This window comes from Ambystoma mexicanum, chromosome 6q, assembly GCF_040938575.1.
Source record: "Ambystoma mexicanum isolate Mex_15411 chromosome 6q, UKY_AmexF1_1, whole genome shotgun sequence".
Lineage (NCBI taxonomy): Eukaryota > Metazoa > Chordata > Amphibia > Caudata > Ambystomatidae > Ambystoma > Ambystoma mexicanum.
The window spans coordinates 614,002,234-614,029,870 of NC_090937.1; the positions used below are offsets into that span (position 1 = coordinate 614,002,234).

General features: G+C 43.5%; 1 protein-coding gene across 4 annotated transcripts in view; it reads left to right on the forward strand.

Annotated features, from left to right (window-relative positions):
* Positions 1-27,637, forward strand: part of LOC138516177 (cilia- and flagella-associated protein 337-like) — a 716,411-nt gene that overhangs the window by 412,302 nt on the left and 276,472 nt on the right. For all 4 annotated transcript variants that reach the window (XM_069631108.1, XM_069631107.1, XM_069631105.1 and 1 more), the window contains exon 13: positions 2,984-3,090. In XM_069631108.1, coding sequence (XP_069487209.1) covers positions 2,984-3,090 — 107 coding nt within the window. The remainder of the gene's footprint in view (positions 1-2,983; positions 3,091-27,637) is intronic.

Below are 27,637 nucleotides of genomic sequence, written 5' to 3' on the forward strand. Positions count from 1 at the left end.
TGACACAAAATTATAACATTTAAGTTCCTTCCTAAATGATCTAAGTGGTTGGCACCAGAATACTATTCCCATCATTAAGAACTGTGTTCCATCAATTCATTTTGTAACTCACTTGGTGGAAAGGCTACTTGGATGTCCTTCCTGCTTCTTTTGGTTGCATTTGTCCGGACCCTGACCTTATGCACTGTGGCCTAACTGCTTACAAACTCTGCTGTTTTACAGTGGCGCAGAATGTGAATGTGTTCGTGCAGTGTACATTACAGTAAAATGATCTTTATTCACTATTTCATTCACACGGTCTGACTTAGGTGTGAGCTGCTATACCAATTCATTAGTTGCTTATGCAAGATGAGTTGTCTGTATCACTGTTGCATTCATGCGGTGTAGGTTATGTGCAACTATATGGTGTTCTGTATAACTGTTTCTTGAAAGAAGCGAGCTCTGCAGATGCGTTTTATCCTACAGGTGGGAGTGTTGTGCTGTGATTGTTTTAGCTCCGGGATCATGCTCCTGTATGTTTTAATGCTCAACTTCTGCCAACTTGTGATCTTCATTAAGTTATGTTTGGTTGTTCTGCCTATGGACACAAGTTGTTATGTTTCTTTGGGAAATGGCTATGGGAACTCAGCAAACCTAATGTAGTCCGGCCAATCAGGGCGTATTGTCTTGTCATTAAACCCCATGGTCTAGTATAATTTTTCATTGCGCTTGTATGATCTCACTACCGCGACTAAACCCTGGGAAGCTCTTGCCTCCCCTTGCTTTTAGCCAGTTATTGTACAGCATTAGGCCTCTAGCTGTGTGAGTGTTGCAACTGGGAATCTGTGCCCTTCAGCGAGGGTCTGACTGCAGATTTCTGCTATGGGGTGATGGGGAGATTTTAGTGCTCCAAGAACTGCAAACTTAAATCTCGAGGCCTATGTGTAATGTATTCAGCTGATCTAAAATAATGGCGATCATGTAGTCATCAATATAAACACTCTACATTTCTCTAATTAATGTTCAATGCAGTTGTGTTTGAGTAAAGGTACATGGCTATGTTAGTCTACTAAGAGTGTGTTATGGCCTAGATGAAGCGTAGCTACTAGTGCTCTGTTGGCCTAAGTATGAACCCTTTTGCTAAATGGGGCTGCTTGCTACGTCGAAGCGTGCTTTTCTCGCAGTGACTTTCGCAGTTTATATTTTCGTGCAGGTTTGGGACATTGGATAAATGTACCCATATTCTCATACTCCCACTACACATTGTTGCAAATGTTGTTGTTTGGTGGGGAGTCCGATGAGGACAAATTCAGTTCAGGCTTGGTTGTGTTCAGTTTAAGGTAAGTGTTTCACATCACTTAGCGTGTTTAGATAGTAGCCAGGCATTCACGGAGGTGAGCCATGACCTACGGAGTCACTGACATTAAGGTACACCTGAGTGCCATCAATATACTGATGGATAGCTATATTGGGGTCATTTAGGACAGTTTTCCAGGGTTCAATGTATAGACTGAAGATGATTGGGGAGAGAATGGAACCTTGGGGGACTCAACACATGAGTGGGAGTCAGTTGGATCTGAATGAGCACATCTGTGTCTAGCAGATGGGTAGGATGCAAAGGATTTCTGTACCATGGTAGAGAATCCCATTCTGTCGGCGAGGAGGGAGAGGAGTATTTGGTGATCATCTGTGTCAAAGGTCTCCAGTGTCAGTGATTCTGAGTGCATAGACAACCACTTGGATGGTTGCAGTCTCAGTGTTGCCTCTGTGGAGGAGCTTTCCGATGAATGGGAGGCTTGTGATGGGTCTGTAGTTGGCTAGGTCCTCTGTGTCAAGCAAGGGTTTTTTGAGAAGGGGTTGTATGTGCCTGGCTTCAACATGTCTTGGAATGTACCTTCACTGAGGGAGGCGTTCACAACACAGAGGAGTGCGTTAAGTGCTGGGTCAGTGAGTTGTTTTATGAGGGAGGCTGGAAGGATGTCGTCTGTGTAAGTAGTGGGTTTGAGTGAAGCGAGTGTGTCTGAGAGATCTTTGGAGAGAAGAGGGTGAAGTCTGTTCAGGAGGGCAGTGCCGGGGGATGGATAGCAGGGCTTTATCTGGTTTTGAGGCATTGATATGTCACCTCTGATTTTATACATTTTGTTTGAAGAACCTGTTTATTCTGTTGCATTTCTCTTGTGAAACTGGCACCTCGGGTAGAGGTGTGGGCTTGGAGCAGTGCTTGACTACTTTGAATAAGGTTTTGCTCCAGTTAGAGGCTGCCTCAATGGTAGTAGTGTGGTAAGCCGACTTAGCCTCAGAGATCATGTGCTTGCGTTGAGTACGCATGGATTAGAGGGATGAGAGATCCCCTAGGCTGTTGTCCTTTGCACCACCACTTTTCAAGGGATCTGATAGATTTTTTGTTTCCGGCGAGCTTGGGTATGTTCCAGGGTGTGGGTGCTTTCTCTTTGGTGCGACTAGAAGTGCGTGGGCATTTACTAGTTCTTTGGCAAGGTGGTTAAATGTATCCATAAGGGCTGAGGCATTCCCTGTGGTGGGAATGTTGTGAATATTGCCTCAAGTGTGTTTAGCAGGAAATCCTTGATATGAGAAGGGGGTTTGAGCATGAGATGATTGGGCAGGAGGGGAAGACTAGGTCAAGCGTGTCATCTTTGACATGCGTGGGGGAGAGTGCAATCTCTTTAAGGGCCATGGAGTGGGTCAGCGAGAATAGGAAGTAACTTAGGTGTTTTTCTGGTTGGGACTCGGGATGTTGAAATCTCATAAGATAGTATGAGAGTAGGAAACTTGCAGGGGAGACAAAGCTTTTTTTATAGTATTTTTGATGAAATTTTCAATTGTCGATTTATATTTAATTAGCATTTATGCAGGTATGTTTTGTAATGGAAATGTATTATTTCTGAATACGGTATTGGTGATGATGATAATACAGATTGAGAATTTCCTGCACCGCCTGCATTTGAAAAGTTGACCGCAGACATGCTCCCTTCTGTTTTTCCAGGTTCTAAAACTGTGGGACCTTGAAACTGGACAACTTGTCTCTGAAGTCAGCGATGCTCATGTAGACACAGCAGTGACCTGCATTGCCTTGGACCCCACCGAGAACAGGTAATTCAGCGCAAGTAGTTCCTGTTATAATGGCAAAGAATTTGAGTGCACTATGTGGCCCCGGTCATGCTGCTCATTCAGGAAAAACTAAGGCTGGACTGCTCCGTACAAACACCAAGAAACATTCCGAATGGTTCCCTATCTTGATGTATACAGAATATCAGTCAGGGAAGCGGCCCATCAATCTCTGGTTTGGATTGATTTGTACAATATGATCTAATGCCACCATTATTATATTTTGTATTATTCTGAAGCATATAGAGATGAATAAATACCATTGATCATTTATGTATATCACCACAACCCTCAATGCCACTAGAAGTTGGAACTCCCTCACTGAAAAAAAGAGACTCAAAACAAACAACCCACGATTTAAACGCTCTATCAAATTTAATTTTCGAAACATTCCTTGATGTCATTTAAATATGCTTAAAGGACTCCTCTCCCAAACCATCCTCAAATGTTTAGTGAACCTTTGTCCTAAATGATTCCATCATGTAATCTGGGAGAGTCAATGGGCCTCATTATAAGTTTGCTGGTCCGGTAACAACGGTACTGGTAAGCTTGCCGGTACCATTGTTACCGGACCGGCAAACTACGGGTTCTGCTCGCGGGTGCCTTTCCGCCCACGAGGAGTGGCTTGGCGGGCATACTGACACCCGTGCGCAGAGCATGTTGGATGCACCGGCACCATTCTGAATGGTGCCGGAGCATCCGACCTCCCCAATCCGATTGAGCCCTATGGGGCTCGAATGGGGAGCATTTCATTCCAGGGCCTGCGAATGGACAATTACCGGGTCCAGCAGGGCCGTAATGATCCAGTTATTGCCCATTTGCGGGCTCCAGAAAAGTTTGCAAGTTTGGCGGCAGCCTGCCGGTTTTACTGACAAGGCTACCGCCAAACTTGTAATGAGGCCCAATGAATGGTATAAGTGTTCTCGAGAGATCAGGAACAACGAATAAAGAGGTGGGGTGGATGAAAGTCTTTTTAATGGAGCAACCTATCTGCTCCAATCTTACTTGCAAGCGTCTCACCAGTAAGTCTGTCTAAATATGGGATAAGCACTATGTCCCGCTATGTTTTCAAAGGAATTATGAGGATAAGGTGTATTTAACTGTTTTCATGTGTGGAACATCGTCTCCCTTTCCCCAGGCCCCTCTTGTGTATGACCCTAGTTGTGTTACCAATCCACATAGAATGGTTTGTGCCCTAAGGTTCCCAATCTTAGTTTTCTTGTATCACGGTAGTAAGCAAAGCAGCATTAGAGGAATGCCACAAATTTGGCAGTAATTGGTCTTGACATGAGGAGGATGATAAACATTTGAATTGGGAAACAAAATATTATAAACAAGAAAACACATGTATAGTTATTTGTATAACTTGGAATGATTCATTATCATAGAATGTACTAATGTGTTATTCCAAGATATGTATTTGGATTGTCTCTCTCTTGGTCTTCTTCTTTTTGCTATATATGATTTTACAAGCCCTGATGAAGCACTTTCCTTGATTGAGTTTAGCACAAATACTGAAAAACACGTGTTGGCCAGTTTTCGTGCTTAATTTGACTAAGACAATTTAACATTTTAGTTGGTGTTGTAAAGCTATGTTGTCTGAATGTTCAAATATACTAAGTGCTGTAACCATTGGAAACAAACGTTTCCATTGGAAGAATACATATCATTATAATAATTAGTTTCGTAAAAGAAAAATCTAGTAGTATTGGGATTTTCTCTTCTTAATTTTTCAATTAATTGATATCAGCAGCATGCCTTTGGTCACTTATAATTGCGGGTATTGTATAGTCAACAACTGCACAGGAGGTGTGCTTAGGTGACCTAGGCACCGCAAAAATAATTAAAATATATTTAGTAAATCTAAAAAAAAAACAGACTTCCATTTGTACATAACAGTAATATTAGGGCAACATGATTTACTATGCCTACATGTGAGTTTATGCGTGATAATTATAAATGTATTAATAATACATTTTCACAGATTTTGATTACCCAATAGAAATATAAATAGTATTTGTATGTGTCCAGGCAAAATCCCAAATAAACATTTATGAAGTGGTGCAACATTACATTTAGCGTTTTCAAAGGGTTGGCACCTCCTCTGCAGGGTTGCAGGCATTTTGTATTGATGTGCATGGCTGGAAAGCCAGCCATGCAGGGTTCTGCTCACCCTTACAGGGCACAAAATGTAAAATATACAATTTCTATGTCTCTATGCGCTATGAAACAAAATTCTTATAAATACTCCTAGAAGCATGTTTAGTGTACTGCAGGAAAAGTCAGGCCCCACTGATTTTTACTATTTTTACTTTCTTGTATGGATGGGAAAGAAATCGACAGGGGGCTGCCAAACAGTGGGACGTACAAAGCAAAAAGTGAGTAGAGTGGGCCAATGTGAAGCACTCTCTGAATAACCCCTGATATAATTCTAATTGTAATTGGTTATTTATAACACGCATAATACCCTGCAGCTTCTAAGTGTGGACCCGAGGAACGAACCTGTGTTGCTCTGCGTCGTCAATTCTAAGGCGAGCGCCTTGCCCCTGAGCTGTCCTCCCAGGATCTAAGAGCTCAAGGGTGTTGCAGATGGCATCAGAAATCCCTAGTCAAAGATAGTAGATTCAAGGGGTTTTATTTAAGTTTTAAAGAACTAATCTGGAAAGGCTAAGATGGTTGAAACAAGCGATCACTTAGACTCTCTTGACATCCCTTTGGGTGCCCTCTGCCCTAGCCCAGGAATTCTTACACCCCAACAGAATATCCTCGACATACTCTAAAGGAAGGTTACCCCTACAACCTAAAGGTTGTATTCCTATCTATCCTCGTCTGGGACTGTCTAAGGAATACATCTGGCCTGTTGGACTGCCCAATGTCACCAAGGTTTTTCTCTGCTAGTCTCTCCGCTTCTAGCTCTCTCTCTCTCACTTGCTCAGTCTCTACATCTGTATCTCTGTGTACCCCATGTTTACTGGCTCTAACCCAAGCCAGGGAGCATCCAATCCTGGCCTAGGTCAGGGGCAGTTCCCTTGAATATCATCTCACCCTTCCTTGGAGGTGTTGCAGGGATCCTTGGGGTGAATCTGATGCTACAGACGCCCTTACCTAACTCAGGTATCACACAAATGTAGTGTGGGGCCAAGGGATGGCCTCTGTGGGTGATCCCATCTTGTGAGGCAGCCTCAGCCAGGTCGCCACACTATCCCACTTTCTCACTATCTCGCTTTCTCAGTGGGCCGCTGCCTTCACCCAGGCTGCTCCTCTGGGTTGCCGCAGGCTTTCTTCACCTGGGACTCCCTTCCTCTCCACCTGGGTTGGCCGGCGAGGCCAACCCAGGTTTTTATCCTCACCACTTTACCCTCCTGGGTGGAGCATGATTTGCCACTCTCCTGGGCTGCTTCTAGCATACGCAGTCTGGGAGGACTTCAGTGAAGGGCCTGCCTCGCTGGCCACGAAGCGGGCCTTCAGGGTCCAGCCTGGTCTGGGCCACCGCCCACATGCAGCCTGGGCCGGGCTCTTCTTTATTGGCCCAAGAAGCACCTGACACGCTGCCTGGGCCACAAATATCACTGGCCCGTCCGGTCTGGCCCCCGGGCGGGCCCACAGGTGGCCGAGCTACCGCTTTCTTCAGCAGCTCAGCCCCCTTGGATTCCTCTTCTGGGGTCCTCCCCATGCGCTGCCTAGAACCATTAGCTGGATGTAGACCATGGGTGGCCGCTCGAGGCAGCGCACCCCCATTCCCCAGGTAAGTATTTTTCTTCTTCTCTCCTTTCTTTTCTCTCCCCAACTGTCTCTTTTTAACTGTCCTTTTGTTTTGAATCCTCTTTGGATTCTTTTCTCTCCCCAGCCCAGCCCATTCCTGAGCAGGGGAGTTCTATTCTATTGTTCTTTTCTTCTTCTTTTCTTTTTAAACATTCACTCAGCCCTTTGGTGGGCTGGATGTTTCAGTCCAAAATACACACACAGGACACAAAGAAATAAAACACACACTACGCTTAAAATAAAAACTCTGGTGTCTGTGTGTTTATTTTGTATGTGTTCCCTCAGGGGACAAGCATGTAGCCACACTAACCTGGCCCTGTGGGGCCACGGGCTAGATCTGTCTCCACTCTTCTCCCTCCATGTTCTTTCTTGTCTGCCTCTCTCTCTACCTGTACCTCATTTCTTTCCATCTCTTCTGCCACCCTCACACTACCTGTGCCTCTCTTCTCTCCTCTCCCCCCTCTCTCTCTCTACCTGCACCTATCTCCTCGTACCTCTGTCCCTTAAAAACCCGTCTACTCCTCTGCTTACTGATCTTACACACTATCTTTGCCTGTCTCTCCCACTACCTTCCTCCTTTTTCTCTTGCCCTCCTCACTTCTACCACCTTTCAGTCCCTCCCCCACTCAAATACCCTCAGCCCCTTAATCTCACTTTCACACCCTCTCTAAATCCCCAAACACGATCCACTACCATGCCACATTTTTCTCATCTGAACATCTTTCATTCTCCTCTCTACTGGCTCGGCTTTTATAGCCCAGCCTTCCTCCTTCCAACTCTCCTTCCCGCTCCTATTGATCTACTTGGCCATTTCCCGGCTAAGCTATCCCTGGAAGGCGGCAAAAAGGCTTTTAGCCACACACACTTTTCAATCTCCATTTTCAGGGTAGCACCCCTGTTCTCAGACAGCTTGTTTTCCTCGTGGCTTTCTTCATTTGCTGGTGAGTTTTGCTTCCAATTTGGGTTTGGAGAGCATGTCTGTGTTTCTTCTGCTCCCTTACAGTCCCTTCTCACTCTCTGTTAATTTTTTGTTGCTCCCACCATTCACTTGGGATCCACCTGGGATGGTAGGTCTGGTGTTGGGTGTCTCATCACTGTTAGGCAGGAACAATCCCAGTCCATTGCATTTCTGTTCTTGATTCCAATAACATGGCTCCATTTTGGGTTTTCCTAGCTGCACTGAGGTGCATTATGGGAGTTGCTGTCCTGAAGAAAGACAAACGAGAACTCTGCCCACAAAAGAGGCTGAAATGCACTGTGGAAGGGACAGCAGTACCGGCATACATATACAATACCCACTCAGTGGTGGCAGGGACTGCCCCCTGCCGCCCTCCAACTTCCCGGTAGGCCAGCCAGTCCCGGTCTGGAGGAGTCCCTGTTACAAGAGGCCTGTTACAAGGTTCTCAGTCAAATCTCTCTAGCTAGACCTAACAGTGGTGTTACTTGGATCGAATTTGAATGTAGTCTATCTATTGATTGTTGTATTTAGTGGCCGAGTCATATGATCAACTATTTCCCAGGATAACACTGTTATATGCACTTGGAACAACACTTACTGGTAGTGGCCAGAAAAATGTCACACTTATAATTATCTATTGGTTTACCATAATAGTTTCAGTTAGTCCAATAAAATGTGTATCAAAACTTGGATTTCTGAGATTCAATAAAGATCCCACCTATGTTAGAGTCTCCCTGAAAAAAGATCAAAAAAATGTGGTCAGGCTGGCTCTGATTTGGTGCGAGAACATGCATCTGATATGTGTAGAGTCCAGGGTAAGTTAAAGCCTTTTTTGAAGGGAAAAGGGAGAAGGCTGGCTTTTACGTGGGGCATACATTGTTATCCTCCTAGTAAATGCTAGTCTTTATTGCCTATTTGTGTCTTACTGAATGCCTTTGTGATTCTAAGAGGATATCATTTTTGCAAGTGAAATCAACCAACATTGTTATCCTATCTTTTGCATCAAGATAGATCATCAATGTACCTGAACCAACATCATATGTATGCTGAGGTAGTTGTTATTCATGAGCTTTGATAACAGATATGTACTTAAAAGAGACATTAGCACTGTTACTAAGTGCTCTGTTAAGGGATCTTGGCATCGGGAGTTACCATGATCCCTTTATCACCCAGGTCAGCATGTGAGTGTCTGGTCAGGGAGTCAGTGATGCATTCAAGAAATAATCCAGCTCCCTGGTAAAAGGGATGCAAGATGAAATTGAAATAAATTATTGAAAAGTTCCACAAATTAGACTGCTTTTGGACATCAAAGCGAATGTATGGCACGTGTATGTCAAAGGATTATATTGTTTGGTTTCAGCTCATGTACAGCTTACTATTCATGGTATTTCGTTGTTATTTTCCACGTCAGTATCAATTTTATTTCGGTTTCATGGAATGCAACGTGTTAAAACAAAGGTGGTAGTGAGAATGTATCTCAGCTGGGAAGTAATATGTAGAGAGACAGGCTTGGGTCACGTGTGTATTCTTTACACAGAATATTTGAAAATAAAATTTGGAGTACGGGACCAAGCTTGATCTAAGACGACTCCTATTCTTTGGGGTTCGGAGATCTGTATCTTCTTGTAGCTCCGATCCTCACATATTAATACATAATACCTCCTAGTGGTTATTAGGAACGGGAAAGAAATTTGCAGCCTAACTTGTGGGTTTCATTTGTCCATCTTCATATAGCCAGGGCATACGATAGGCAAATGAAACCCACAAGTCAGGCTGCAAATTTATTTCCCGCTCCTAATAACCACTAGGAGGGATTATGTATTAATACACACGTGAACCAAGCCTGTCTCTCGACCTATTACTTCCCAGCCGAGACCTATTTCTTCCTGGCACCTTCTCTCTCCTGGCTGACAAGCATTGTGTGTTAACTGTCATGTGGTGGATAAACAGAAATATTACTCAGAATCCCAAAAAGGCTATATATACTGAATATAAACATGTCAGTAACTTGAGAGCAAAATATTCATACTAAAGGCTCCTTCAAATCCTAGTATGAGGTTATAGCGCATGTTCCTAAAATGTTGATTTGTGGAACAGTGATTGTTTTATTGGCAAGTTAAATATACTGTTAGACTTGGAGGTAGTCGTTTTCACCACAGGTTTCAATTACATTTACACATGTACCTCTGCCTTTCTGTGATCATGCTCACAATGTTTGCCTTACCTAGAATGGTTTACACTATATTGTTAGAGGACAAAAGGTTCATCGCGACTTCCATCCTCCGGAAATAAATGCCCTTTTTATACATATGTTACGCCTTATTTTCTTGTATTTTCCTATCAGGAAAAATAGTATCCTGAAAAATGTTATATCCCTGCATGAGAAAGCATGATTCTTTTGAGAACTGTGGAACCCTAGGCTGAGGGGCTTTGGGCTTTGCCCTGTGGGACACGTTGAATACCCTCCTGCCGTAGTTTCAGAAATAATTTCGTACTTGATGTCTGCAGCCTTCACATTCCGGGCCTCTGTGATGACAGATTTCTTTTTGTTTGCAATGGTAGCATCCTTCCTAGTGCCCTAGTGCCATTTACATCTGTATAACAATGCTCACAGTAAAGTTGTTCACTCTGGTTAGTAAGATCATGAGCATTCCTGTGTTTTCTGATGCTTACGCTGACATGCACCTAAATAGGTCTATGGCATGTGCGGTTACTGCATAAGTGGTTGGATTATTTGCTTGTATCTGCATTAATTCATCGTTCATTGCTGTTTGGTCTGCGTGTAGTAGAAGCTGTGTTCGGCACGCCACACTGTGCCGCATATTTTTCGTCTGCATCAGAAAACACAGGAATGCTCATGATCTTACTAACAAATGTGAAAACCTTTACCATGAGCCTTGTTATACAGGTATAAATGGCCTTGAATGACAGTTTAAGGTCGAAAAACATGTCTACTGCTGTGTGTTCAACAAATTGAGAAGTTTTACAGAAAAAGGCCACAGCGGCCATTTGTACAATATATTGAGCAGCTTTCCCCATTTTCTACTGTAGTTATGTATATAATGAACTGAGAAGTTTTCCAAATTGGAACTGTAATCCTGTCAGGCGAATACTTAAATACAAAACAAGAAGGGGCTCGTAGGCGCTAGAGCACAGGATTACACCGTAGATAACCCTTATAGTGTGACATAGGGCACAGCCACACAATCTGTGGACATGTTAAGTATTTCAATCAGGCGATACACCCTGGTTCAGCCTAGTATGCAGCGCACAGCTGAAATGCTTATTTTATTATATATATAGGTTCAATATTTTGAGTCATATACCACTCATATCATACCCCTTATTCAAATACCCCGGGTCACAATGAACCAGGAATCAGGCTGGTTGGTAAAGGTGATATGTATTTATTCATTTAAAATTCAAATCAAACATATACTTTTTAATAGGGAGCAGCAATCACCAATGTGGTGACAATAACAGATAGAAAGGTATGTAATGCACTTAAATTCACTCTTGAGCAACACAAAATATAAAACACCAGAGAAAAGAACACTTTTGGTTTGTTTGGAAAGATAGCACATAAATTAGGATTTCCCCCTGCAGTATTGCTCAACCCACAAACAAACAATTCTACATAGATATAAAGAAGCAGCAGGTAATCAGGAATAAGATGGGTTAGGATGTAGCTATAGGTCTCAAATATAATCCAGAGTTGAAATGAAGTCTCTAGCTATTAAACTAAGGAAGATATGCAAGGTTAAATGAGAGGTGTTTTTAGAAAAATCGGGTAGTGAAAACAGAAAAGAAACTCAGTTTGGACAAGAAAATATTTACTATAATTTTACTCTGTGCTAGAGCATTCCGGACAGAATATCAAGAAGGGACACAGTTAGCTCTAGAGTTGATTCATGACTTCAACCCCAGATCCCCAGCACCCGCCCCGGCGGTACCAGTCGGATCACTCGAAGTAGGATTGATAGTTTAAGATTTACACAAGATAAACATGACTAAAGAAATGGCGCTTAGCAAGATAAATCAAAGACAGGATTGCGATAAGGATTCTGACAATGTTACAATTTATTAAGGTAAGGATAGGATGGTTTAGAGATTGGGATGAGACAAGACAAGGCACGGTATGCTATGGTTTTCTTATGATTCCTATTAATACAGTCCACTTTAATTTAGGATTTTGGATCGTCAAGGGTTCTGGTCATCACACGGATCGGGTCTAACCAAGGACAGCTGGGCAAATCTGGTGGGACAGGAGTCAAGGTCCTTTCTGGTCACCGGACTGCACTGGATTGGCCTTTCTGGTTACTGGAGACTGGAGATCAGTGGGATGGTGAGTTTGGAGCAGGCATGCTTCTAGTAGTAGCAAGCCAGGTTGGATCAGGATGCTTCCCTTGGGTTTTTGGGATTTTTGGGATTTTTGGAATTTGAGGCCTTGGCTTTTCAATGAAATCTGGAATCAGGATCAAGCAGGATGAAGAAATCCGGAACAGGACGCCATGTAGGAAATCAGGAAGAAAGGCAGGAATCAGTGTCTGTGTGTGCTGTCAGGTTCCCTTATTTATCATGCCAAATGACATCACTACAGTATATGGCAGGGGCAGGCTTACTACCCACACCCATAATGCTAGGATTGGGCAAGAGCATAGTTTCTGCCTTGCTCTTCGCTGATTGGATCACAAAAAAGGATGTCATGTTTATAGGATGATTTTTACAATGACTAGAAACCTCCCCTAGCCACTGGAACCAAAATCTGATTTCCCCACAAATACATATTTATACAGTTATAACCTCTGAGAAAATCAGATACACAGGTTACATATTTTGTGGGTCATATTTCAATCCGAACCCCAAGTCTGTGGGACCTGGTTTTGCCTTTCTACTACATTTTGGCAATTTTAACCATGAAAGATTTGGCCTAAAATGTTCCAACTTTGTACACAGATGCGCATTTACCCCTGGTATGTGTGTACAAAATGTTATGTTCGCAATATCAATACTTTCCCCGCAATCTGTTATTCTTTACAACTTCTGATCCTTCTACAGTAATGAGTTCTACCAACTTTTCAAAGAAAGAGCACAAACTTTTCATATTTTACCTCATTCTTGCTGCAAAGTTAAATGTCTTTAAAGTTCAGTTACAAAATAGGCTTTTTAAAACCAAAAGGAAGTCTAATGTCACTTAATCCATTTTTTTTTCTTTACCCCACTGCAAGCAAATGTCAATTACTTTGAAGCAGGATGAGGGGCCTCTTTCTTGATTGAAGTTTACTGCCCCTCACACTTGACAGGTGAGAGTCTCAGCCTGCTATTGTTCCAGCCTGGGGCAAAGACGAATGTCTGATGCGACTTGGCAAGTCCCTTTGTCCTGGGTATTCAAAGCCTCCAAGCTAGAAATTAGCCACTTTCCTGTTCCAGATGTTTATGAGAAGTCACCCTTTCTCGGGGCTAGCAACTGGCAGAGTAGTTTTTTTTTTTAATATAGTTTGCAACTCAGCCTGGGTTTTAGCTTTGATTTTCTCCTTTTAAATATTGACTTTAAACCTATAGAATTAAAACAGTTTATAAGTGTATTTTTACCAGCACCAAATCCTTTTACATTTCTAAGTAATCAGGCCTTTACACAACAATGTACTTTCAAATAGGCGATTTTCCCCCTTCAGTCAAGAAAAAGCACATTTTACTATTTCTTTAAATTCGGTTTTCATCTCCCCCAAATATACACTTTCTGCAGCTATAGTTCTTGTCTTGGGTGCTGGAGTTGTTTTGCAGCATGGATACAGTTACAGGCATCTATTTAGAGTCTTTCTCTGGACAGGTGATTCATGATACTGTTGCAAAGAAAAGAGATGTGTTTCCTGTGTAAAATGAAAACAAAGCCCCTGGTTGATTTTTCAAGGATACATTTGAAAGGAGCTGTCATTCAAATGAGGCCCGGTTCCTCTGAGACGCAATGAATGATCCTGGGCATTGCAGGGCCTTTTTAATCACAGTGGCTCATGAGAAATTGATGAATTTAGCATCACGCAGCACTTTTAAGGTTGAGAAAGTGTCATTTTATAGAGGCATTTTGGGTTTTCAGCAAAATAATGCTGCCTCTTTCACTTCACTCCATGTTCAATGTTGCAGAGGACACTGGCATATTCCTGCAGTGAGTACTCTGTTCCACCCCAACTGAAATGTGTGTGGCAGGGTGGTGCAGCCATTTTCTGGTTGTTACAAAACACAGTTTAGAGATCTTGGCGCTCACAGGAGTCAGCATGGTCATTTTGCTGTTTCCTGCACCAGTGCAGGAAGTGATGTAGTATAACACAGCTGAGTGGGTCAAAATATCCCACAGACACGCAGCACCCCATACACATCACAAACCAATTTATCATATTGAGCAGTTACCCAGCGCAGCACCAGGTTTGCCTATATGCCCAAATACATAGAGTTTTTTGTACTCCTTATTATTCTTGTCAGAACTATTTTCTTGTTTTTAGGGAGTAAAAGTGTCTGATAAAAAGCGTATCTCTAGGACTCCACACACCGAACTGCAGTGGGAGGTATTGACTTCAGGCCAGTTCAAATTCCCTTCCACGAAGCGCGGTCATATGAAGGGCCGAGTAGACATGGGGCCTCATTACAAGCATGGCAGTCTGGGAACTACGGTACCGGTAAGCATGGCAGTACCGTAGTTCCTGGGCCGCCATACTACGGGCTGTGCTCGCGGGTGCCGTCTCACCCACCAGGTTTTTCCTGGTGGTTGTAACAGCACCCACGAGCAGAGCACATCGGATGCACCGGCACAACTCTGAATGTGCTGGTGCATCCGACGTCCCCATCCCCATTCAGCCCTATGGGGCAGAATGGGGATCGTGAGGCCCTTCATTCCGGCACCCGAAAATGGGCAAGTACCGGGTCCTCCTAACTCGGCATGACCCGGTTCTTGCCCATTCACGGGTGCCGGAAAAAATGCAACTCCGGCGGCAGCCGTGCCATTTTTAACGGCACGGCTACCGCCAGAGTTGTAATAAGACCTATGATCTTAGTCAGTTTCCACCAGAGCGAACAACCAATCATTTTCAGATGGCAGAGGAAGGGGTGGCATTCAAAAGAAGGTGCGGCAGCATATCTTGCTAAGACATTTTTATTTCACTAGGAACTTATTTACAGCTGCAATTAAGCCATTCAATTTCAGACAACAACCTATAAATAACAATGCATCCCCTTAACAGCATAGAGCTAGCTCAAAGAGATGCCAAGGTGTGCGTTTTGGGAAGGGAGGGGCAGGTAGTTAGTGGGCATGTGGGATGGACTTGCATAGTCATGGGTGGTCAATAGGTAAGTAAGAAGCCCGGCAACACTCACAGTGTGTGTCCCTCCTCACATCCCATCCCTCTCCTATCTTCACATGCCAATAGTTTTGTCTTATGGTCAGCGCTTTCAGCACCAGCTAATAGCAAAACTAAAAAAGAAATCCTGTAATGACTAAAATAGAAGCAGACTTCTACTCGTACAAGAGAGACACTCCCAGTTTGTTTCACCACAAAGGTTTGAGGTGTCATGTGGTACTGCTTAGGAGCCCACAGTGTACTATTGGCAACATTGTAAGAAACGGTCAAGTGAAATATTTGCTTGTCTTTCGTGGTACTGAAGGTAGAATGAGTCATTTGAGTCAAGTCACACATACCACACCATCACTCAGTAACCATCACTGGAAGTTCAGTTCAAGTTCAGAGCCATATGAGCAAGGCATTGTGGGTATGCAACTTAGCCCAAATGCAAGCCTTTCACCCAAGAACGTTGTCTTTGTTTTACAGGGAAGTGGTATTTTATGCATACATTGTTCAACCCAAGACATACATTTCTCAAGGCTAAAGACAACTACATACCAGTTTCACCCTTATTAGGGATCTTCTGTGTAGTATACTCTGACAGCCTTGTGGTTGAAGCACACCTGAAATGTGTAAGTAGAATGCATCATTTACCATCACTGGAAGTTTACCTCCAGGTCAGTGCCACATGAGCATGGCATTGTGGGTATGCAAATTAGCCCAAATGCAAGCCTTTCATTCCAGAGGATTGTCTTAATCTTACAGAGCAGTGCTATTGTATGCATACTTTAATCACCCCAATACGTACATTTCTTAAGGCTGGAGATAACTACATAGTGGGGTCACTCTTAGTGGGGATCCTCAGTGCATTATAGTCTGACTGCCTGGTGGTTAGAGCACTGGGGCCTGCATAGCAAACACCAGCAAATTAATGGTTTGTTTAAAAAGATTTGGGAAAAATACTTTCACCTGAAATGGGGAAGTAGAATAAGTCATTTGAGCCAGGTCACATGTGGTTATGTGAATTAGCCCAAATGCAAGCCCTTCACTCCATAAAATGTTATTTGTCTTATAGGGCAGCTGGTAAGATTGCTCAGCGGGTTGAGCGCTCGCTGCTGTCATCTATGTTTAATCTTCAGGTCGCAGGTTCAAATCCCAGCAAGGCCATCTCAGCCTTTCATCCTTCCGAGGTCGATAAATGAGTACAAACTTCGGTTGGGGTGGTCAATGTATGTAAATATGTTCAATATAAAGTGCTTAGGCATAAGCACTATATAAATAACAAATAATTATCATTTTATGCATACCTTAATAAACCCAAGATAGACATTTCTCAAGACTTCAGACAAGTACATACCAGTTTCACTTTTATTAGGGATCTTCGGTGCAGTATATTTTGACAGCCTTGTGGTTAGAGCATCGCAACATGTATAGCAAACACCAGCAAAGTTCTAGTGGGTTTAAAAAAGGCTTGAAAAAACACCTTTCAGTGGAATTGTGAAAGTAGAATAAGTCATTTGTGCCAAGTCACACATGCCACAGGGGCCACACAGTAACCATCACTGAACGTTCACCTCCAGTTAAGAGCCACATGAGCAAGGCATTGTGGGTATGCAAGCCTTTCACTGAAGAAAAGGGATTTGATTATTTGTGCATGTTATACTTATAACTCCTCATTCGGAAATATGAACCCTCATTTATGAGAATGCTGGTGCACAAAGGGGGTTGGGACCAAAGTTCTTGAGAGAATTGATATTTTTATCAGATCATGATTGATGTGTTATGGTTAGATAAGGCACATCTGACGAGATAGATTCATTTTTAAGATTTGAAATAGTAATAGGATACTGAAACATAATCACACTATGTATTTATTTATTTAATAAAGATGTCCATACAAAAGTGTACTTTAAAATAAAAAGCCTTACCATACTTATATGACTTAAATGTAATGTTCACTTTATCACTGGATCTTAATTGTCAACACCCTCCTTTGAGTCATAGTCCAGGTTGCAGACGCCTGATATAAGGAGATCGCAAATTTTCAAATGAAATAATTAACCATTACTGGCTTTTAAGCACACAACAAAAAAAAATGTATGTTTGTTAGGACAGTTTTTCTAAAGTCCAACTAAGGGCTTCATAAAACCATACATCTGAGACAGTACATAAACTCCACTCTTAGTATAAGGCTGTACCACCTGAGAATGTGGTTGCATGGACAGAGCAGCCAGGCATATTTTAGGAGAGAGAGAGGGCTGTAGCTTGGTACAAAGAACTTGCAGCATACCTATGGTCCAAAGAAAAACTGAAACACTATGGGCCTCATCACGAGTTGGGCGGTATCCCAGCGGTATCACCGCCGGGATACTGGCTGGGCTAATAGCGTTACCACCAACTGGTCCGGTGCTATCAGCACCGGATCAACGGTTGGGCGGTAATGTGTATTCCCCATTCTGCAGCCAATGGGGCATTTTCGGCACAATTAACACGCGCTAATAGCGCCATGCTATTTGAGCCCGAAAATGGGCGTTAAGCTGGCACATTTACCCCCAGCTTAGAGCTAGGGGTACATGCTGCCAGACTCGTGATTTGGTGGACCCTTAAATGCGGCGATAATAGCGTTACCACCACATTTAAGGTCTACAGCCCAACTCGTGATGAGGCCCTATCTATTGTACAAATAAAGGGTTTATTTCAATACAAGTAGACCAAGATAATTCTTGGGTAAGTAAGTACTATAAAATCATATAAACACAATCATAAAAACGAACTCAATATCTATGGTATGCAAACCAAGTTATAACCTTATTTAAAGGAGCTAGAAGCAAGTCGGGGTGGGCCCAACCTAAGGAACGGAGGATAGCACAGGGCCAACGCACTGGTCTTGGAAGTAAGATCACGCAGAGCAACATAGGTTGAAATCCCAGATCCGCTCTTAGAAACCGAACTCAGGTATGGTGCATTATAAACAAAAACAATAACATAAATAAGGTTATACATTCAGGATAGTACTATACTATTCTTGGGGAATAAGGCAAGGTTAAATATACTTTTAGAATACAATCAGTATTTCAAGGGTAGTTGACCCTGTCAGTCATGCAGTGACACTCAGTTATGAAATCCCATAATACACCAACCCTGTTACAGGTATACTCTTTGCAACATTACTTTTTAGAACTCAGTTCAGAGCTAGTAAATAAACTCATATACTTTCTGGAGAGGCATTTAGCTACTCAATGATAGCTATGAACACTGAATAGCTGTTTTCGAATACACTAAGTAAATCAGGGAAAGCAAAACCCTAATACACTTTAAGAAAGACACAATGGGCCTAATTATAAGCTTGCTGGTCCGGTAACAGTAAGTTTGCCGGTACCGTTGTTACCGGATCAGCAAAACTACGAGGTATGCTCGAGGGTGCCTTGTCACCCACCAGTTCTGACCTGGCATGCGGAATGGCACCCGCAAGCAGACCATGTCGGATGCACCGGCACCATTCACGAATGGTCCGGTTGCATCTGACCTCCCCATTCCCATTGAGCCTGATGGGGCTCAAATGGGAATGGGGAGTAGTAAATTCCGGCGCCTGGCAATGGGGAAATACAGGGTCTGCCAGGGCTGTAATGCCCCTGTATTCCCCCATTGCCAGGCGCCAGAAAAATGTGCACGTTTTACCAACAAGGCTACCGCCGAACTTGTAATGAGGCCCAATGTATTTCAAGGTAAGTAATGGACCTGTTGGTACTTAACTATCCGCTACATAATAGATAGTTATATCCAGTCTACTTTTAAGAAGTGTATAATACAGTTACTAAGGTAAGTAAGAACGTTTTGAAACTATTTTAGAATAGCACCAAAGCAATTCAGCGAAGCACAAACCAGGGTTACAAGTTTAGATGAGCAGCAGCTTATCAAGGTGGGTAAGACCCATATACTTTTCAAAGGAGCCTCCAGCTACTGAAAGGTAGGTTTAAACCCTAAGACTGTTTTAGATCTGTATAAAGCAGACCAGGAAAAGCTAATGCCAATGTTACATTTTAAGAATGACTCAATGTTATTCAAGGCAGGTAAACCCTATTGGTAGGATTTTACACTCATTCAGTTAAACACTGAGAACGAAATACCAATACGTATTACTTTTTAGAAGGGGGGAAATCCCATTACACTTTGAGGGGCACAATGCAATTCAAAGGTAAGCATAAACTTAATGACACTTTGTAACTTCTGCGTTCACAGAGATACAGTTACCACACTAACTTCTTTAGCATGTAAGTACTTTCACACTTGTTATACTTTCAAGGTAGAATCCTTTTCTTATCCAGTCCTTCCCTAGTCTATTGCATGAGATTGGAAGAGGCAGCCCAGTGGTCTAAGTGCCAGCTGTAGGTAGGTTGAGATAGGGTTCAGTTGCAGGAAAGTCAAAGTTCCAGAGGAGATCTTCTTAAACAAGTATTCACTTTCAGAGTTAAAGTGTTGAGGGACTTCAGAGAAGGCTCCCTATATGCGTTCCAGCATTAGGCCTGGGCACATGGTATGGGTAAACTCCCAACCACACAGATCACTCACTCAGCCTCACAGGATGCACACCAGACTTAAAGTAAGTATTACCCAAGCCAAAACAGCCAGCATAGTACCTTAGGAGAAAAGAAGAGCTTTTGGATGAATGCCTTCAGGATACAGCAGCACAGAACGACGGTCCCTTGATTCTTGGTCTGGAGATGACAGAACTGGACACTGGATGGGAATTTGCAGCAGCAGTCAGAGGAGGAGGAGGCTTCCAGCAAATGTTTCTTCATAGATTCCCATGGCTCTGTGGATTTGGCGCCTTTTTACAGCTACCAGATAAAGAATGAATATCGCTGGTCAGATTCTTTTCACTATCTCGGTCCTGCACTTGTGTGAGGGGACTTCAGGGATTTAACTCGTGTCTCTGGAGGTCCAGGAGGAGTCCACCAAAGTTTCAGACCGATTTGGACTTTGGAAGACCATGCACTGCACTTAGGCTCGAGGTCCCTGGGTATTAGCGGTTTGCAGCCCAACAAGGTTGAAGCACATCTTGGGATGGTCCAAAATGCAGGTCGGCTTGAGACTAGTGGATCTCACCAGCCTTTGGGTAGGAGTCATCGCATTCGGGACCCCCAGCTCGATTGGAAGGAAGGGTTACATCCAGCTCCGGTTACACAGCAGGCTCTCCGGTCACTGGAAATCGCTCCAGATGTCCTTTCTTCATCTTCCTCTTTGGTTTCAGCTCCAGTGGTAAACTTGTCAGCATCTTCCAGGTTCAGAGTATTTATCAGGAACTACAGCACAACTTCGGCAATCTCACCCTGCAGTTTACAGAAAGGGGTGGTCTGGCTGTCCAGTCAGGACAGCCAGCCCCCCATTGGGACTTGGTTCCTTTCAGGCAAGGTGGAAGACAAAGGTCTGCTGGGATTTGGACTCCTCCCTCGCTTCCTGCCTTTTCAGACACTCTGGAGCCAGGGCAGGGACTACAAAGGATTCCTGCCAAAGACTTCTGCTGAGGTCATTTGCACCTAGAATGGCAGGGGAAAGACCTCAGAAACAACAAGCAACGAGAAATGGTGAAAAAAGGAGCCCACCATTCTAGCGAAATGGTGGCCCTCCTGTTAATTAAAGAGGCTGATTTGACAGCCTGCGAGTAATAAGACTAAAAAAAGTCACTAAAGTAAAACCACTGTCACCAACCATTCATGTAAACGTGTAATTGTAACAAAAACGTTACAAGGTAAGTAAGAAAGGGGATACGTTGTATCCCCCAGAACTCCATATAAGGTGGGGTTTGCTGGCTCACTATATAAAATGTAAAGGGGATGAAAATCCCTCATTAACCCTTGGGAACAGTAGCAGTAGTTCACCCAAGTACATTAAAGAGAAATTAAAAAGGGATGCCCAGGGGGGCAACCCACCCTAAGCCCAAAAGTTATAGGAAACTATAAGTCCAACCATACAATATAGCGAGACATAAACGGGTCACCCATAAAAAGAGTAAAAGACTAGATGAGAGGGGGAAAAGATTCCCCTTCACCTAGGGACAAGGGAAAATAATCCCCAAGTTCAAGCAAAACGTTCTGGGGTTGAGAAAGTGCAGGAAGATTTATCACAAATATGAAAATCTTACCTAACAGTGTTTAACAAATGTTTTTTTTCCATGTGTATTTGTGTGAATGTGTTAGAGTATACATGTATGTATGTATGTGTGTGTCTGTTTCTTGGGCAAAAATGCAGTCTGTGGCCTCTCAGAGCCACATCATGCACAACAGAGCGCAGGGCTGGTTTGTTAGACAAAACATCTCGTAATAATTTTACTTCTTACCCTAACAAACAATAAATACAACTCTAGCACTAAAGCAACACAGGTTACGCAAGGGAACGTATGCCACATGATGACAAATTTCTGCACTAAATTTCCCTATTCACCACAATAGCTCACTACGGATTGACAAATGCAACTCTCCACACTCCTTTAACACCACTCTGACAGACACCACGGACAACCACACATACAATTTACATTAGCGACCTATAGCGTACATTAAACACTGTTCCAGACAATTCTAAAAATATCTAAAACGTACACACCACAGAATGCCCTATATGTTCATGTATGCAATAGCAACATTGCAACAAATCAACCTTCCCCTGCTTCCCCTTCCCCACTTCATGAATCACAAGGAACCTGTGAAAAAAGCAGGTGTGCAATGCAAGATTAAATGGTGTTAACATTACAACCCATATTAAAGCGATTTGTTATTTAGCCTGTGGAGAAGTACTCTCGATGGCCCAAGCAACTTTGGTTATTGGCATCAACAGGGGAGGCAATTAAAGTTGGTTCTATGGCATTCAGTCCACTATACTTGACCCTCTGGTGCACTGACTGGCTAGTGAGACTATATATCTGCTTGTCAAATCAATGGCTATGGGACAGAGGCAGAGCCAGTACAACAGTAATGCAATTATAGTTAATGGTCTCAGTAGCCACTAACGGAGGAGCACGAGGGGACACTATTTTGTCTCTGAAATCATGAAATCTGCTACTTTTGTAAGGAGGTTTTTGTGGAATAGTGTGCACTTAATTACTTTTAAGGACTCCAATTTGTGCAGTTAAAGCACAACGAGAATGCATTATTTGCCCAGGATCACCCACTTTGGTTAAGCAGTGAAGCCAAGATTTTAGCCCACTGTGCAATTTATTCATTTGACAACCTATTTTGTGAGCTTTACTTGGTGCAAATACTTATGTTTTGCCATTCAGTGACTACAACAATACGGTCTTATAGAGAATACGCAAAGCAGTCAGTCAAAAGTTTATTTCGGATACTAAGATCCATAGAAGACAAGAACAACATTACATACATCCATAAAATAGCAAAATTCATAGAATATTTACTTTAAGATCATATATAAAAACCATATCATACATTGATAAAATACTGCTGTAAAATAGCATTAAAAATAATACAAGATCACTATTCCAACTACTCGATTGCCTCAATATTTAATACATTAGCACAATTTCCAACTATGTTACACCAAGATATTAAAGAACCTCAATCTCCCTGGAGCCTCATCAGCCCCTTTCTATAATGCAACGCTCTCTTCAAAAAAGAGAGCAATGCCCAAGCAGTGAAAACGGAGTCAGCACTCAACAGAAAAGTGAGAGCCACTTTATAATGGCAGATCTCTGCCTTCTTAAGAGCGGATATCAAAGTTGCTCTCCGAATCCCTGTATACCCTATACAAAACAGCAACACATGAGCCAGATCTTCTGAGTGATGGCCGCACACAGGGCATGCAGCAGAATCCGGAAACCCTTTCCAGCTTGCTGTATTCCCTCGCAAGAGAAGGCAATCGAACCTCGCCCTAGTAATTAGCCACCGGTGTTTCTTATAGAAAACCCCAAATTTAATAGGGTTGGATCACACGAGGCCTACTAATCAAGGTATGTAGTTGTACAGATTTGTTGCCATACTCTAAATGTGTTCTTTTTCTCACAAGGGGCTCTCCCAACACAGCTTTGTAACTATTCCCCTCTGCTTTTGTTAGTAATACACCTGGCGGAAAAAGAGCACTTACATTAGCCTCTCCCAGGGCTTTAGAGATATGGTCAAGCCAATGGATTCTGTGCCACCCCACCCTGCCCAATACGGACCGGATGATAAAGTGGCAGAGAGATGCATGTTCATTTGCCCACAGCCGAAGCCCAGAATAAGGTTGGAGCTAGTGCCCACTGGCCCTCCCAAAACTCCAATCCCAATTCTCGATGAATAGATATGCATGCCGCAGAGTTCGGGAGGCCCAACAGTCTCCTAAGAATTTGTTCTTCTTAACTTGTACTTCGTCAGCCCTCTGAAAACCCCATAGAGGTGCGCCATACATTGTAACTGCCTTGGCTTGTTCAACATACATTTTAGAAATCACCTCCAAAGGCTAGCCCTCACACCTTGACATAAACCGTAAAAAGGCCACCTATTTGCTGACTCATTTTAGCTGATTGTTTAGCCAGGTGGGCCTTCCACGTTAGAGCTTCCAAGAAGCGTATCCCCAAATAATCAAAATCCTTGACCCTAGTATTGACTTCTCCGTCACTGAGCATCAGTCTTATTGCCACTGGCCGTTTTCTGCTCACACAGGCCATCACAGCCGATTTTTTAGTATTCATTTTTAACCCTAGTTCACACATAAAAGTTGTGTAAGCATTTATCAAAATCTGTAATGCTCTCAGGGTTCTGGCTAGCAATACGGTATCATCCGCCTATACTAGCACAGGAAAAGCCGTCCCACCAGAACCAAAAGGTCAGCCAAGATGTTTGCAAGATGTAATGAAAGGCCATTAATATATAGGCAAGAGCAAATTGGGGCCAGGACGCAACCCTGCCGCACACCACAACCAACCCTGAAGCATGCCGTACAGTGTCCCCCTGGACCACTGCGCACACAAGCCTCATTGTCGGTGTGAAGGTTGACCAGGACCCTCAGTATGTCCCCCGGGCAGCCCAAGGACCCGAGCAGGACCCAGAGCTTTGCCCTGTCTACCTTATCAAAGGCCGTACTTAGGTCCATGAATGCTAGGTACATCACCTCACCCCTACAAAAGACTGAGTTAGCCACAAGAAGATACAGATTAAGTTCCATAGTTCCGACTCCCGGACGAAAACCAAGCTGGATGTCTGATAAAACCTATTGTTCCGACAACCATGTCTCAATAAGTTGTAACAAGACTCTTCCAAAAATTTTGAAAGAGGAATCCAACAATGAAATAGCTCTATAAGCACTGGGACTAGCCTGGTCCCCTTTTTTAAAAATTGGAAAAATGATAGCCCTTTTCCACGAAGAGGGATAATTACCAGATTCCATACAGGCATTGAACACCACCGTTAATAGTGGTGCCCACAAATGCAAATGGTCTTGAAACAGATCTGATGGAATCATATCCGGGCCAGGCGCCCGATTATGGGCTTGCTGGTTAATGGCCTTCTTTACTTCCTCCACTTCAAATTTTAAACAGGATGCGGTTTGATCTACCTATCCCCCAGAGGTCACTACCCCAAACAGACTCCCAAAGTGCTCTATACATGCCCCTTCCTCTACATAGGTCCCACTACCCACATTGGACATGCGCCCGACAGAGCCACCCTTCACAAACTCCCAAAAAGCCTTCTGATCCCTTTGTTTAGCTGCGTTCAAAAAGCTCTCCCAGGAGACCCCTTCAATTTCCTGTCTCCTTCTTTTGAGCTCTATTTGGTAAAATGCTCTAGCCTGGGTGATCGCTCTTCTACTAGATGTTGGGTCCTTTAGAGTCTTCAATAGTCCTCTCTTCGCCCCTCTGCAGGCCTCATCAAACCACCCCCTCTGCGGAGTTCTCCCATTGGCCTTAATTGCTATCGTAACTTTACTGGAGAGGGCACCCACTAACTCCACAAATTTATCCACAATTAACTTCGATGGTAAACTATCCCCCAGTATGCCCGCCAAAAGGGGTTCATTCTCCACAATTGATTGATAATGCAATTTCTCCTCCAAAATAGTCCCCCATTTGATTCTTCTAGAGCCAATAGTCATCCCCTTCACCAGACAGGGAGCGACGACCGATGGTACCCCTACCCCAAGCAATCCCGTTAAGGGCAAACGGATAGGGTGGTGATCACTGTTCATATCAGATCAGGGATCACCTCAAAGCTCGACGCCCATTCCCAAAGACTCACCGAAATGCAAAAATAATCAATTGTTGAAGAGCCCAATGGTTATTAAAGGTCATCTGGCCTGGAATATCCGGGGCCAGGCGACCATTAACAGTAGGAAATCCCCATTCCGTCAACCACGAGCACATTTGCAAACCCTTTGAGCATACCCTTTCATCCCTCATAACTGGAGCAGGGATATTCATGGACAAATCCTCCAATGGGTCTAAGAGGTCCTTAACTACGCCCATTCCCATTTTGATGTTAAAATCACCTCCCCAAATATACACTTCAATTCTATTCCTGCCTGCAGACAATAGGTACTTAATAAACTCTTTTATCTTTGTTAATCTATCAGCCTCTGAGATATGCGGGCTATTATAAAAGTTAATAATGCAGATCGATTCACCCCTTACGGTAGAAAAATGAACCACCTGCAAATAATCCATACTTGTATCAGTCACCTTGACCCCACAGTTTAACGAGGACTTAATCAGAATAGACAGACCCCCATAACATCTGCCCCTCGATTTTTTCTTAGCCGGAATTCCATAAGAGACAAAATCATCTAATTGCAGGGTATCCATTGCCCAAGTTTCTTGTAAAAGGATCATCTCATTAGCTTGAAGAAACTCAACAACAGGACACCATTATCCAACTTCCTCTTTGAGCCTATGATATTCCAGGAAAGCAGGCGAAACTCTACGGGTTTTCTTGCCTGAAGATTACCGACCAGAATGGATACCATCAATTGCTCTCCCATTCTTGTCTCAGAAGCATGGCAACCCACTGGAGCAACCAACTGTCAGTCCAGATCTTCACACGAAGTGAGTGTCTCGAACTGATTGGGTAATTCCAGAGCGACAGAGGGGGCCCTTGCCTTGTTATTGGTCGGCCCTCTTTTCGTGGGGATTACGCTCCAACCGCCCACAGCGTCACAATCAGATGCTGGGCGAACTGCAATGTTCCCTTTCCCCGCTCCTCCCCAAACCCCTTCTGGCCTACTGCCCTGAGACTGACCCCAGGCCGCCTGCCCCCCCGACCCTCACATAGAAGTAATCCAAGGGGAGAACCTTACTAAAGAGTCTATACCATTTGGTTTAAGACCTCGGGCAAGGTTAGAGCTCAAAAGATAACCAGCCATAGTTGCATCCGAAAAAGTCACCACTACACAATCACCATGCACATTTTTTGGCCTAGTACCAACCCATCCCACTCTTCTGGCCATACGAATGATTGCGGAATCTACCTTAGGCCCCATCAAATTGATGTTAATCCAATGCAATGCTTTATTAATTAGGGAGAGGGTTGATGCAAAACTGCCCTTAGGGAGCCCCGGGAGGCTGGTAATAATCCCCACAAACGGAACTGCTTCCGGTGGTAGGTTTAAAATTGTCTGATACCCTACCCCTTGTGGAGAGGCAGTTTCCTCAATTACTTTATCCCTCTCTAGGTTACAAGTAGACGCCATCCCTACCTTATTAGCCACAGGCTCTTCATCCATATCCACTACAATTGCAATGGATGATTGCCAACTTAACTCTTCCACGGCCATGTCGCAGCTAGGGGAATGTCCACCCTTCATTGACCTGCACAAAGTACAGGGCCCAGAACCAGCCGCCCCTTCCAACCTAACTTTCGCCAGATCACACATCTTAATTGAAAGGGCTCTAAAAGAGTCATCCATAATTGCTAAAGTAGTTAAGATCCCTGCCTTCAATCCCAGCAGGGACTTTTAGATCAACTGGAGAGGCTTTAATTTATCATCAAGTAGGGATTCCAACCACACCTTATCCCCCTCACAAACTGAGGAGGAATCCAAATCCAAACTGGCATGGCCCCCGGACATTGGGCTACCCAATCTTGAAGTATCCAATATAGGTGATTCCTGCTCAATCTCCCGTACTACCCCCAAACCTTCTATGGCCCCACCCTCAAACCTCTTCTCACATTGCATGGGTCCTGGGCCATCAAACCCATTATTTCCATTACAATGGCCCTCTAGCAAAGGGGCTACCTCTCTAGAGGTTTTTTTGCCCCCTTTCCTGAGTACCCCCCCCAACCCCTGATCTGCCCTCATCCCCAGCTTTTCTTTTCCCCATTGATTTAATGGCACAAGTGGTTGGTAAAACAAAGGGACAGTAAATCAATGGAACAGTGGAACAATAGGAACAAATAAAATCTAGTAATAAAAATTTAGCAGTACCATTCAATGACTGACAATTAACTAACGATGCCCAAAATGCCTAAAATGCATCAATAACAACCCGATACAAAAA